Raw genomic sequence first — 13,356 nt, forward strand, 5'->3', positions numbered from 1 at the left:
TGAACCAAGTTAAAAATGAATGAAGAAAAACTGTAATTTTGAGTTAAATTTAACTTTACAAACTTTTCCTTAACACTAGTAAATATCCTTATGATGAAGGTGAAATAATGTTTTCATTAGACAACTGGATTTTATCTGTAATTAGGAAGCATTTACAGTATCTAAAGCAGAGTTCTGAAGAAAAGACAAGATCTCACTGAATCTTAAGCCACATCAACCACAAAACTGTAAAGTTCATGAGAAGAGCTGCCATCACATGCTAATTCTCATTCTATGCATATGCACTGAATAGTAGAACTGACTGCAGCCTCCATACTCTTACAATCATAATTCAATGCTATCTTTTAATTTCAGAATAGGATTTAGAAGGGACTTGTTAAGAGGTACAGACTGTATATAACATAAGCCTATTATCAAAAATACTCATGTCTGATTTATTCTAAAACTAAATTTATCATAGTTTAAAAATCATAGCAAAATATTAATCTCAAATGTGAATATATCTCAATAATAAATTGATACTAAGATAGAAATCAACTTAGTAGCATCAGTGGGAAAAGATTTAAGTAAACACAAATAATTACAGGAGTCCATTTAATTTTCCTTAGTATTTTCTGAAAAAGAGTAAAGCTGTTTTTCTTCTATATGAGGCAAGAGTAGCAAACAAATATTTATCCTCATATCATGAAAGAATTATAGAACCTAAAAGAAGGTTTGATTTTTTTTTTTTAATAAATGGGTTTTCTACCTGATAAGCCTTGTGATTGATGCCATATACTAATGGATTTGCTCTCATCCGTACATAAAGATAAGTATAACTTATCCACTTCACTGCTTCCTCCACGTTAGTAACTGTTCCCAAAGCAATCTGCAATTCAAAAATATGACAAAAATTAAAGTAATGCATTAAAGCTGAACATAAACACTACATCAAAGACCATTTCATCAGAAGTGAACTTTTAAAATTACATCATTATGTGGCATTTAAAAGACGGTAAGCACAATTACTGGACATGATACTTTGTCAATTAACTAAAAGTCAGTCTTGCCTCATTATTGAAAATAATACATCAGAAATACTATCTCTCTGAAGTGAACTTACACAATATTATGGCATTTGATTATATTTCCCTAAATGGAGTTTAATTCTATATAACATTAAGGACATTTTTTGGCATGAATTAATTTTTTTTCTTATTTGGTATTTACTTTACTGTAATTTCATTTTACACGACCACACAACTGAAAAATTTAAATGTAAGTGCACCAGAAAAAAAACAATAAAATATTGCTATTTCTGTTCCTCTTTACCTGAATTCTGTATTCTGTCATCACCAAAACCACAGAGGGCATGATATTAGTTTTTACTTCTAAAGATACCCATTTGTAAGACTGCTAATATAAATAACACAATGTGAATACAATGGAAAATGCATTCACTCATTTGTGAGCAAAAACAAAGCAGATTTTATTAGCATTTATACATACTAATAACACATATCCTTTAACAAATTCATATGATAAAAATGGGTGGTTTTTATTTTTATTGGTAAACTTAAAATAACCTATGGAGAAAAAATAGATATATAATACATTTGAACCATAATAAACATTGGATAATTCTTTAGATTACATTTTGAAAGGAAATATAATTTTTAAAATGGTATTCTAATATAGGTTTGTGATAAGTAAATGAAACCAAAGCTTAATAATTTAAAAACACAATAACATAAAAGCCCTATATAATAAAGAAAAAAAAATTATTAGACAATGATATTGACACAGAATTTCAATGAAAAGTTTCCTTAAAAATATATTTCCTTAGTCAACGGATCTATAGATAGTAATTTTACTTTTACCTAAGGTGTTCATTTTATTTTAAAAATTAACCCAAGCTGTGAAACTTTATAGCTGTATGTTTTTCCTGAATCCTTAGTTGAAAAATCTTTTTACCTTCTAATACTTTAATCAAAGGAGGAGAGATGCTCCCTTATTAAATTTTAGGATGAAAAGAGAAAAAAACAAACCATTTTATTTTAGTCCTAATATCAAAGAAGGTAAAACTCTTCATGCTTAATTCCTACACTATAATTTTTAGTTCTGTATAACATTTTGTGAAATACATGGATGCTTCCCTGTCTTTAGTTGAAAATATAGCAATATATTATTTTCATTAAAATATTATACTACTTGTTATTAAAAAAGAGAAATGACCAAAAGTAAAAATATGATATGGGAGATTCTGTCTACTTACTTTAAAATTCACACTAATTTATTTACAAATGGCTAAGCTATTCACAATGTAGGAAAATACAAACATTTATTGTAAACTGTAAGGCTCTGCACAATAGGAAGAGTAGCAAGAACTAAAATTGAGGCAATCAGGTAGTTGTATAACAATTTGTAAAGATTTAGAGGTAGGACAGTTAAAGTTATTTTTCTGTTGCTTAGGTAAATGAAACTAGTTTGATGATATGGCTAGGAATCTGATAGTCTCCCTCATTTGTGATTCCATTATTTGACAGTCAAATTGTATTAAATCATGACACATGATCTATATTCCCTTATGACTTTATGATTATTATGTTAAAATAATGATCTATTTTCCCTCATAACTTTATGATATTATTTTTAAATAACATTAAACTCCTAAGAGTAGAAAATTTTTTAAATAAAACAAGCTTGCTATTATTTTCAAAATCAGATTTATTAAATGAACATTAATAAATATCTATTTCTACTAGTGATAGATTAAAGGAAAGGTGGAAGTAGGTATCAAAGACTGGATCAAGTAAAGCAAGTTTTCTGAATGTTCACCAAAAAGGAAGAGAATAACCAGGAAAACAGATGTTATTTATGATGAGTCACCTTATTATAAGACTAATACTTGAATGCCACCTAGTGACAAAAATAAAAATTTACTTGTAAATATTTGCTGTCATCTAGTGGCTACTTGTACAGAGGCCATTTATAAAACATGTATTTGTTTTCATAGCATCTCTTTGAAACCTATTTATTCATCTCAATCATACAGTAAGTCAGTAATAAGTTTGTACTATGTAAAGCATAATGGATATGATAACACATAGAGCATGATCCCTGGCCTCAGAAGTTCCCTAGTCATGGAGGTGAGAAATATGTAACTAATTAAGGTGACATATATCAACCCACCATCCACAGTACCTAGAACGTAATGCACATTCAAAAATGCTTTTAATAAAAACATCTAACATGAAAATTACAAAAGTGGCATTAGTATATAGTGTGACAGAACTTTGTGCTTTGTTAAGAGGAAAATAAAACCCATCCCAAATTTGGTAATTTAGGAATAAGACTCAAGTATCACTTCACATCTAATTCACCTATTTAGACATTAGTCTTTAAAGTTGATTTTAATTATTCTTTTGGTAAGTATGTCTTTAAAAACTGGTTGAAATCATATAAAACTAAATAAGCAAATATTATAATCATCATGAGTATGTATTTTGGTAAGTATGTCTTTAAAAACTGGTTGAAATCACATAAAACTAAATAAGCAAATATTATAATCATGAGTATGTATCTGTGCATATCTGTGTATGTAATATAAACTACTTTAGTAAATATATGAAAAATCATTTATGCTACCAGTCATTTATTTAATCAACTAAAATTTCAGTGCTGGCAAAATGTATAAATGGTACTGAGTATCAAGGAACTACCAGAAAATGGTAAGTGATGCTATCATTTACTGCATACTACCTTGGCACAGATGTTTACTAAATTTTCACAGCAACCCAGTGATAATATCCCAATTTTATGAATGAAAAAATTAGGACATTTTAGGTAAAGTGAGAAGAATAACATCCTATCTAGGGCAGAAGACCTGTGTTGGAGAATAACCAGGGCCAGAATTGGGAAGGTTGGTCATATTCTTGAGGCCTTAAATCCAAGGACAAGGTGTTTATACAATATCCTGTAGAGACAGGAAGAACTCTATGTAAAGAATGTATGTAAGGCTGCAGAAAGATTAACATAAAATGTGAACTTCGGGGGGCTGGCACATAGTAGGTACCCAGTAATGTCTGATGAAAACTTCAATAAACCTCAAATATGCCTCAGTGTTTCTCTCAGTGTAAAATTAAATGGCTTTATACAGGGATAGAACTTATGACCTTTCCACATTAGGATTATGAAGTCAGCCACATACGGCATCAATCAGCAATGATGCCTCATAAAATGTTTGCATTAAAATTATTACTTAATATAATAATTTCTCCTATTCTTCTAAACTAATGGCCAGAATTGAGATTCATGAAATCAAAATATTAACAGAGGCCACAATTCCTGATCTAGCATGACATTTATGTTCATCACTGCTACTGTAGAGTCTTACAAAGATTTTGGGAGTCTAAAGACTTAAAAAATCCATTACTTTAGGAACACATCACATATTCACTTTATAAACTAACTTCACACTTGATTTCCACAGATTACCAAATTTAATTTCACATTCAACTATAATTTAAGGGAGTTTGTTTTCCTTAAATTACAGGATAATTTACATTAATAGGGAGCTATTCTAGCAGACCAAAATATTAGAACGTTTAGCGATGGCTATACTTTACTACATTAGCTGAAAATTTCAAAATATGTTTTATTATCTGAATGCCATTTACATCGTTAAACGGGATTACGCTCATAGTTAGTTGACATTTCTGAAAATGACATATCTAATTTAAAGTACCTTATGTGATGAATTTATGGGCCATAATTTATTTCTAATTTCTCAGGGCTTGCCCAAATAGTTTGGTATTTTATTGTCCCTAAGAAAGATAGTTCCTTGAGGAGAAGAGCAGTATTTTACTACTTTGTGTCTTCTGCATAACATCATCACCTTGTGTTTATCACTTATAAAAAGTCATCGAGGACATTAAATCTAAGTTTATTAAGATATAGTCTTCTTTGACATGCTTCTTTTAAGAAAAACTGCATAAAAAAACCTTGCTTTTTATTGTCAGTCAGAGAAATTATGGCTACCATTTTGGAAAATGTTTAGTCCAGGTCCTAGAAGAAGTCAAATGCTAAGTATTAATATAGGGAAATGTATTCACCTATAATTTACTACATCGTATATAAGATAATAGAAATGTATGCTATAATGAAAGATCAGGTTTAGAGTTAAACAGACCTGAGTTTGAGTAATAGTTCTAAAAATTATAACTTAGTGACCCTGGGTCAGTTCCATATGTTTCTGAGGATAATATCTCCTTAGCAGAAGTATTGAGAGATTCAGAGAATGTATATGAAGCACCCAGCAGAGTCTCTGGTATATAACTGGTCCTCAGTCACTGCTATTATTACTATCATTTTACAATAATAGACTTTATTTCATTATAGATATTGTTGATTTAAGATCTAATTATTTAAATCATGCAATCATAGTAGGCAATAGGATTGAAATTAAACTATAACAACATTTTCTTTAGAGTCAAAATTTATTTCCTTATCTTTTTAATTTTCTTGTAATTTTGCTAATAGAAACCAGAGGCTTTCATGCCTTTTTTTTAAACTTCTGACCATATCTTCCAAAACTTATCTATTCTTCTGAATCCAGTCCAAATTTTACTACCTTCATGAACAAAGCCTTTCCTGATAGCCTGGGGCCAAATGTATTTTCTCCTTCTGCTGAATTCTTCTATAATTTATCATGTTTTTTCCAATATTACTGTACTGTGTTTTCATGCCTTTTTTCTCCCCCTTTAGAATATAGGCTTCTAAACAGAGAGAACTGAATAGTGAGTATGTTTTTCATTCTATAAAAAGACTTATAGGCCAGGCGCAGTGGCTCACGCCTGTAATCCTAGCACTCTGGGAGGCCGACGCCATGGCACTTTAGCCCGGGCAACAGAGCCAGACTCTGTCTCAAAAAAAAAAAAAAAAAGATAAAAAGACTTATAAATAACATGAATAGAACGCAAGTAAAATTTCTATAAGCTATTTAAGAAGTATCTGATATAGGACTTTTACACAGTAATATTTGATTGTGAATATTTCATTTATCCATTTATTTAATATGTACATCCTAACTACTTTTAAAAGTTACTTGAGTCCATTTTAAAGGTATTAAAGCAGTGGTCCCCAATGTTTTTGGAACCAGGGACTGGTTTCATGGAAGACATTTTTTTCATGGATGGCACGGGGCAGTGACAGGGGGCAGGGAAGGGCATTACATTTATTGTGCAGTCAACCCATCTGCTAATGATAATCTGTTTTTCAGCCACTCCTCAGCACTAGCATCACTGTCTCAGCTCTACCTCAGATCATCAGGCATTAGATTCTCATAAGGAGCACGCAACCCAGATCCCTCACATGCATGTGCAGTTTATAGTAAGCTTCCTACTCCTATGAGAATCTAATGCCACTGCTGACCCGACAGGAGGTGGAGCTCAGGCAGTGATGCGAGTGATGGGCAGTGGCTGCCCTGTTCACCTCCTGCTGTGCAGCCTGGTTCCTAACAGGTCAGGGACAGCTGGGGTTGGGGATCGCAGTATTAAAGGATACTGAAGTAGGAAAGTGTTCAATACTAAAGCAATAATTAAAAATCACAAGAAAATAGTCAAACTTCATTTGAATATTCTACATATATATTCTAAACTGTAAGAATGTTTCTTTTCTTAACCCGTTGTTACCTAGGCTTCCAGGGCCTGTTACATAAATCTTAACAAAAGTCACACACACACACACACACACAGACACACACACACACACACACACACTAAATTATCATACTTCCAGTTTAATTTAAGTAATCACATGTTGTATGACAGAATTATTCAAATGACCTAATAGAGATCAAAGAGTTCTATAAATCTCATAAAAACTTTACAAAAGTACAATACGAATATTAGTTATTATTATTGCTATTTCTATTTTCCCAGTTTATGTAGTCTTCGTTAGATTTTTGGCTCTAACAAAGCCTCATACTTTAAAAGTATGGTCCTTTAGCAATCAATTCTTATCAGCTATCATCTGCATTCTATACTGCTCTGAATTAATCAGCAATAATGCCATTCACCCTATTTTGTCTGATGACTAATGGCATAAACTATACTCCCAAATACTACAAAATAGCAACCAATTCAAGCATTATTTTACTTGGTCATTTTTTTTTTTTTTTTTTTTTTTAAGCATATTATGTTGCCCTTGTCCCGCCGCCCCAAGTCCGAGTTTCAAGTGTGTCCATCCCTTGGATGGTGCGCACTGCACTCTTTGTGTATGCATATACCCGTCCCCTCCTCCCTGCCCAACATCCAGTAGATGTTATTCATATATGTGCACTTATGTGTTGATCAGTTAATACAATTTGATGGTGAGTACAGTACTTGGTCATTCTTAAAGCTGATGATTCTAGTCCAATCTTTCACTCATTAGATCTTACCTCTGCATTTAGGTTATCTGCAAGGCTTTCCAGAAACTGACTCTCAATTGGGTTTTGTTGAGTGAGCAAAGTGAGGTAATGGCTGAGTTTGTCATGCGTTGTTATAATGATTCCTTCCCCAAATTTGTCAAATTGTGGTCGTCCGGCTCGACCAAATATCTGCATGACATCTAAAATTCCAAGGTCAACAAAGGAGCCTCTTTTTGCAGCATATATTTGTGTTCCCTAGATAAGGAAAAGTTAATAAAAATTTACATAAACACACACAAATATAATCCTGATGAGCTGAATACTGAAATTAGGCAAATATGGCAAGATCTCAAAAGTGTACTTTAACTAATCCTTTCATCATCTCTGATAGAGTTAAATTTTCACAATATAAACTAGATTCTTATTGGAGAGAATAATTCTGACCTTATATAAATAACATTGAAAGTCAATGAAACAGCCAAATCACAATATTTTTCTAAACAAATCAATCCAGAGATTTTTTTTTTTAAGACACACAAATCCATGTGCAAAGGAAGGTAAGCTCTTACCTTAATAATAACAGCATGAGCAGGAAGATTGACACCCCAGGCTAATGTAGCTGTACAGACTAGGACTTTGATATGCCCATTAGAAAACAAGTTTTCAACCAAATTTCTGTCCTGCCGAAGCATTCCTGCATGATGAATACTAAAACCATCTGGGAATAATTCTCGTACTTGCTTATTTCTGGACTTTTGCACCTAGAGTAGATATCAACAAAACATAAAAGCATTTAAAAGGAATTGTTACTGAGAACTCCCATTGAATGAGTTAACAAAAAAAAAGCATAAAATTATTTTTAAGCATCTTCAGTTATTACGAAGTCTTAGTATATAATGCTTTATATAAAATCATAAAAAATTATGTCACTTATTTTAAAAAATAGATAACACCCAAACATGACACAAAATTCAAAAGGAATAAGGTGAAAAGCAAGTGTCTCTTATATCCAGGTGTCTCTTCTTGCAGTCAATCAGTATTACCTGTTTCTTATCCTTCCAAAAATACTCTATTAAATATAAACATAAATCTCAGTGGTTTCCCAACTCCTTAAGAGTAAATGCCAGAGTTGTTACAATGCAAGGCCCTATAAAAATCAATCCCATCCCCTTACCTCACTCACGCCAGCCACATTTTCTCTGAGTACGTTTTCTGACAAATTTACACTGGCTTCAAGGTCTTTTCACTATCTATTACAGACCCACTGCCTGGAAAACTTCCTCCCCTTTTACTGTGATCTCCATGGTTTTCCATGATTTTCCTAATTGCAAAGAGTCAATAAACTCAACTTAGTTCACCAACAGCTATGTTCTTGGTGATCTCTGATAGGAAAGCAATGACCACTTAACTCCTCAACTTTCCAAGTGCGTTGAGTATACAGTAATACTCTCTTATCCATGGTTTCACTTTCTGCAGTTTCTGTTACCCGAGGTCAACTGTGGTCCAAAAATATTACATGAAAAATTCCAGAAATAAACAACTTGTAAGTTTTAAATTGTGCACCATTCTGAGTAGTGTGATGACATCTTAGAGTGCCTGCTCCCATCTGCCCAGGACACGAAACCTTTGTTATGCTGAGAATGCTAAGATCTATGACAAGAACAAATCTTGTATCTGTAAAATTGTGAAGAAGGAAAAAATACAATAAATTCATGTTAGTTTTGCTGTTGCACTTCAAATTGCAAAAGTTATGGCTACAGTGCATAACAAGTGCTTAGTAAAGATGGAAAAGATATTACATTTGTGGGTGGAAGACACAGACAGAAATGCATTCTGAATGGCGGTAATTGGGTTGACTACTATCCACAGTTTCAGGCATCTACTGGGAGTTTTGGAATCTATCCCCCATGGAAAAGGGGGACTACTGTACTAACCCCACTTCTAGTGTCTATTCTTTGGCCTGGTCTAAGCTCAGATGTGGGATTTGGTACACTGATCTGCAATTTGTATAAGTAGTACAGTAGAAAATATTAATATTACAAGATTCACTAAAGACTCATCATTACACGATAGAGAAAAATTTTCTGCAAAATCAAAGACCTTAGATTAATATTTAAAGAAATGTTCATATAGTCAAAGCTTCTGTTTGGCATCACATTGCATATTTTTTTGCTGTTGCTCTGAAAATCTTACCATCAACAATTTAAGATCTTTTTGAACAGTCTTTTCCACAATTTTTACATATGGGGCACTAACATGGGCAGGGAGCGAGATTTCAAGGGCCTGGGGTTCTAGTCCAGACTTTGCCACATTATCTCTCGGGTCACTTAAAAATTTAAACTTCTAAGATAATAATAACTAAGAAAATGATCTAAGAAAATAGCACTCCATGAAATCTGCTTCAATTAAAACCAAAAGTAATACATTAATGCACCCCGCCATCTAGTGGCCAGTCAAGTAAATAACAACTTACGTATTCTGAGCCTTTTAGAGTCCGAAACAAAACACATATACTTAACAAAAGATCATCTTTGTCAAGTTTCAAGGAAAGTGTATTTTTATTTTATTCTTGTATAGTGTGGTCAGCCTGTTAGAAATTATTTTATAGACATATTTTATGACTGACTACACTTGGATCATCACACTCAGCTTTCATCTTTTTAAACGAGATATTGCTTTTGTCAACCTTCTTAAAGGAGCTCATAGGCATACGAGATAAAGTTCGTTGTGGAGTATTTGCTAAGATATAACAGAGCTCCTTCAGAGGCCAAGGGTAGGGAGAGGAGAATCATTTCAATTATTCCATTTCTTCTTTAATATTTAAGAGTGAACACTCAGAGCTAACAGAGGAAACTAAAAAATATTGCCTAGAGGATATACTCTGTACAAATCATACTGCCGGACTGCTGTTTGTTTCAGGTAAAGTATGTTGTCTGTGGACCCCATGCATTGGAATATCCTGGTATACTTGTTATAAATGTAGACTCCTATATCAGACCCTAGTTGAGAGGATATGGCTAGGCCTGCTAGGGCACCAGTGACATAGTAAGAAGCTAAATGCAGGAGTATGTAACTATGGTGAAGAATTTTCTTATAAAGTAGCAAGTAGATCCTGGAATGCTGACATAGCACCTCCCACTCTGATCAGGCGGGCCCCACACTCAACCAGCTCCAGTGGCCACCAACTGGGAGCACCCCTCTGGTCTCTGTGAGAAACTAGGAGGCTCTAGGAGTCACTTCTCTTTCATTTCTATTCTTGCACATACTGTGCATTGTTTATCTTTTGAAGGACACAGGCATTTTTTTTCACTTCTGTATAATACCATCCAAAACACTTACTGAACACTCACTGTGTGCATTGTTTTTTTATTGGTTCAGTACAACGATCTTAAAATAAGTCTGGGTTGTTTATCCATAACTATCTTTGAATCTGAATTTCCCATTTGTGGTCTGGCCTAGCTCACAATACAAAACTGGAATCCCTGAAGATGAGGCTCAGGCGTGTATAATTTTGAAAATTTTATTTTAAAAATCATCATATAGTAAAATTGACTATTTTTCCTATTTTAAAATCATTATACAGTAAAATTGACTTTTGGTGTACACTTCCATGAATTTTAACACATATATTGATTTGCGTAACCACCATCATAATCAGGATACAAAACAATTCCATTACCCTCAAATACTTTCTTGTGCTATTTCTCTACATTTAAACCCTTCCCAACTACTCTCCCTGGCAACCATCCATCTGTACTCTATCCCTATATAGTTTTATCATTTCAAGAATATTATATAAATTGAAGCAGACAGTATATAAACTTTTGAGATTGGTTTCTTTTACCCAGCTTAATGCCTTTGAGATTCATCTAATTGTTGCATATATCATTAGTTCATTCCTTTTTATCGCTGAGCAGTATTCCACAGTATGGATGGGCATATAATAGTTTGTTAATCCAATCTCCCATGCAAGAACATTTGGGTTGTTTCCAGTTTTGGCAATTATGAATAGAACCTCTCTGAACATTCATGTACATTTTGTATGTGTGTGGATATGTTTTCATTTCTTCAAAGTAAATGCCAGGAGTGGAACTGCTGGGTCATATGGTAAATGTATGTTTAACTTTATGAAAACTGCCAAACCATCTCTAGTGGCTGTAACATTTGCCATCTGCATCAGCAATGTATATAAATAACAGCAGTTCCACTTCCTGCCCATGCTTGGCAGCACTTGATATTGTCATTATTTTTACTTTAGCCATTGTAACATCTCATCATGGTTTTAATCTGCTTTTCCTTAATAGTTAATGATGTTAAACATGTTTTCGTGTTCTTGGATGTACATAGCTACTCCGCTCTTCAAGTTATTCTGATGACAAAAGTTTGAAAACCAAAGTTTTTACAGAGGGATACTTGCAGTGATATTTTTATCCATCTATACATAATACAGCTGTACCATTTGACTTTATAAGACTATAATATTTAGTGCCAAGCAACCTAATATTCATTATTATATACTAAATTATTTACATTTCTAAAAAAAGTACCTCCTAACAAATTTACGAAACATGATAATGACTAACAGAAAAAAAAAACTCACTGTAAAGAATCAAAGAGAAGGCCACTTAAAAAAGAAACATGTATTTATCATATATTAGATCCTAGGAATACAAAAAAATTTAAGACAAAATTTGACCTCTGGATAATTTGCAGACTGATAAGGACTCAAATGATATTTCTCTTAAATATGATGCTTTTATAATAGAGGCATGCGGACAAAGCCGAAACTTTGTCATTTATGACAATGATATTATGTTTTATTTGCATTTGTATTGCTAGCACCTGGCAGAGCGCCTTCTGCATAGCTATTACTTACTACATGTTTCCTGAATGAATGAATGAATCCTCGATCTCCTAGTTTTATCGAAGAAGTCTTTACAGAAAATGAGAAATGTGGGTCTTGAAGGACAAGAGACAGACTGCCAAATGGGGAAAGGTAAGCAGCAGGATAAACAAACATAGAAGCTGGAACTAGTGAAAGAGCACAGTGTTTCTGGAAGGCACTCTGTTCAGAGGGTGTGGGGCAAATGCAAGAAAATTAAGCTGGAGAGGAAAACTGGGGTTTCTACTGTCTCAAGCATAGCTAAAACAGGAGCTAATTGAAGTTTTATAAGCAGTATCATAGTTGTTGTTTAGAGAGGCAACGTCACAGTTGTGCTAAGACCAGAGGCTAGATGAACAAGTATGGGGCCTCTACAGCAATCCAGGTGAGAAGATGGAGGCAGAGAAAACAGAGATAACCACACAAAGTCAAAGTGAAGTTGGCTATGAGACAACCAAGACTGGGTAACTGTTTAGAAAGAGGGGTGAGCAGGACATGAAGGAAAAGGAGTTAGAATTGTTTCAAGTTAATCCTTGTCTTGGTGCACTGAATTTATGATGGGGAAAACAGGATGTGAACTAATGCTTGTGCTTTAGACTAGGAACTAAGAAGTCAGAGCAGATGCTATTTTGGGCATGAGTGTAAAGACATCCATTATAAAGACTTTGGCTTTTATTCTGAATAAATGGGAAGCCACTTAAGGTTTTCGAGCAGGAGAGAAACATGGAAACCAGTTGGGTAACACTATCATGATATTAAGGGTAAGACAGGATTGTGGACTAGACCAAGTGTAAAACATCTGAGATATATATATTATCTTGTCTTTCTTAAACAACATGGAGAAATTAAAATTGCAGAAGTTTAAAAATCAGTGAAAACACGACAATACATACTTACAGGACAGAGTAAAATTGTGCTCTCAGAAAACATCATACCTGAAAATACTTATAGAACTAAATAAGAGTATAATAAATAAATTAATTAAGCATCTCACTCAAGAAGCTACAAAAATATAACATACCCAAGGAAAGAAGAAGAAATGGTCTAATAAAGTTAAAATGGAATATGATAATTTTAAAATTGT

The 13,356-nt window shown here is 33.2% G+C and overlaps 1 protein-coding gene across 1 annotated transcript in view; it reads right to left on the minus strand.

Annotated features, from left to right (window-relative positions):
* ASCC3 (activating signal cointegrator 1 complex subunit 3) overlaps window positions 1–13,356 on the minus strand; it is a 283,174-nt gene that overhangs the window by 175,251 nt on the left and 94,567 nt on the right. The window contains exons 8-10 of the mRNA XM_012661845.1: window positions 7,960–8,151; window positions 7,421–7,645; window positions 749–868 (exon numbers count right to left, since the gene is read on the minus strand). Of these exons, the coding sequence (XP_012517299.1) occupies window positions 749–868; window positions 7,421–7,645; window positions 7,960–8,151 (537 nt within the window). The remainder of the gene's footprint in view (window positions 1–748; window positions 869–7,420; window positions 7,646–7,959; window positions 8,152–13,356) is intronic.

The sequence above is a fragment of the Propithecus coquereli genome, unplaced genomic scaffold (assembly GCF_000956105.1).
Source record: "Propithecus coquereli isolate 6110/MARCELLA unplaced genomic scaffold, Pcoq_1.0 Scaffold74, whole genome shotgun sequence".
Lineage (NCBI taxonomy): Eukaryota > Metazoa > Chordata > Mammalia > Primates > Indriidae > Propithecus > Propithecus coquereli.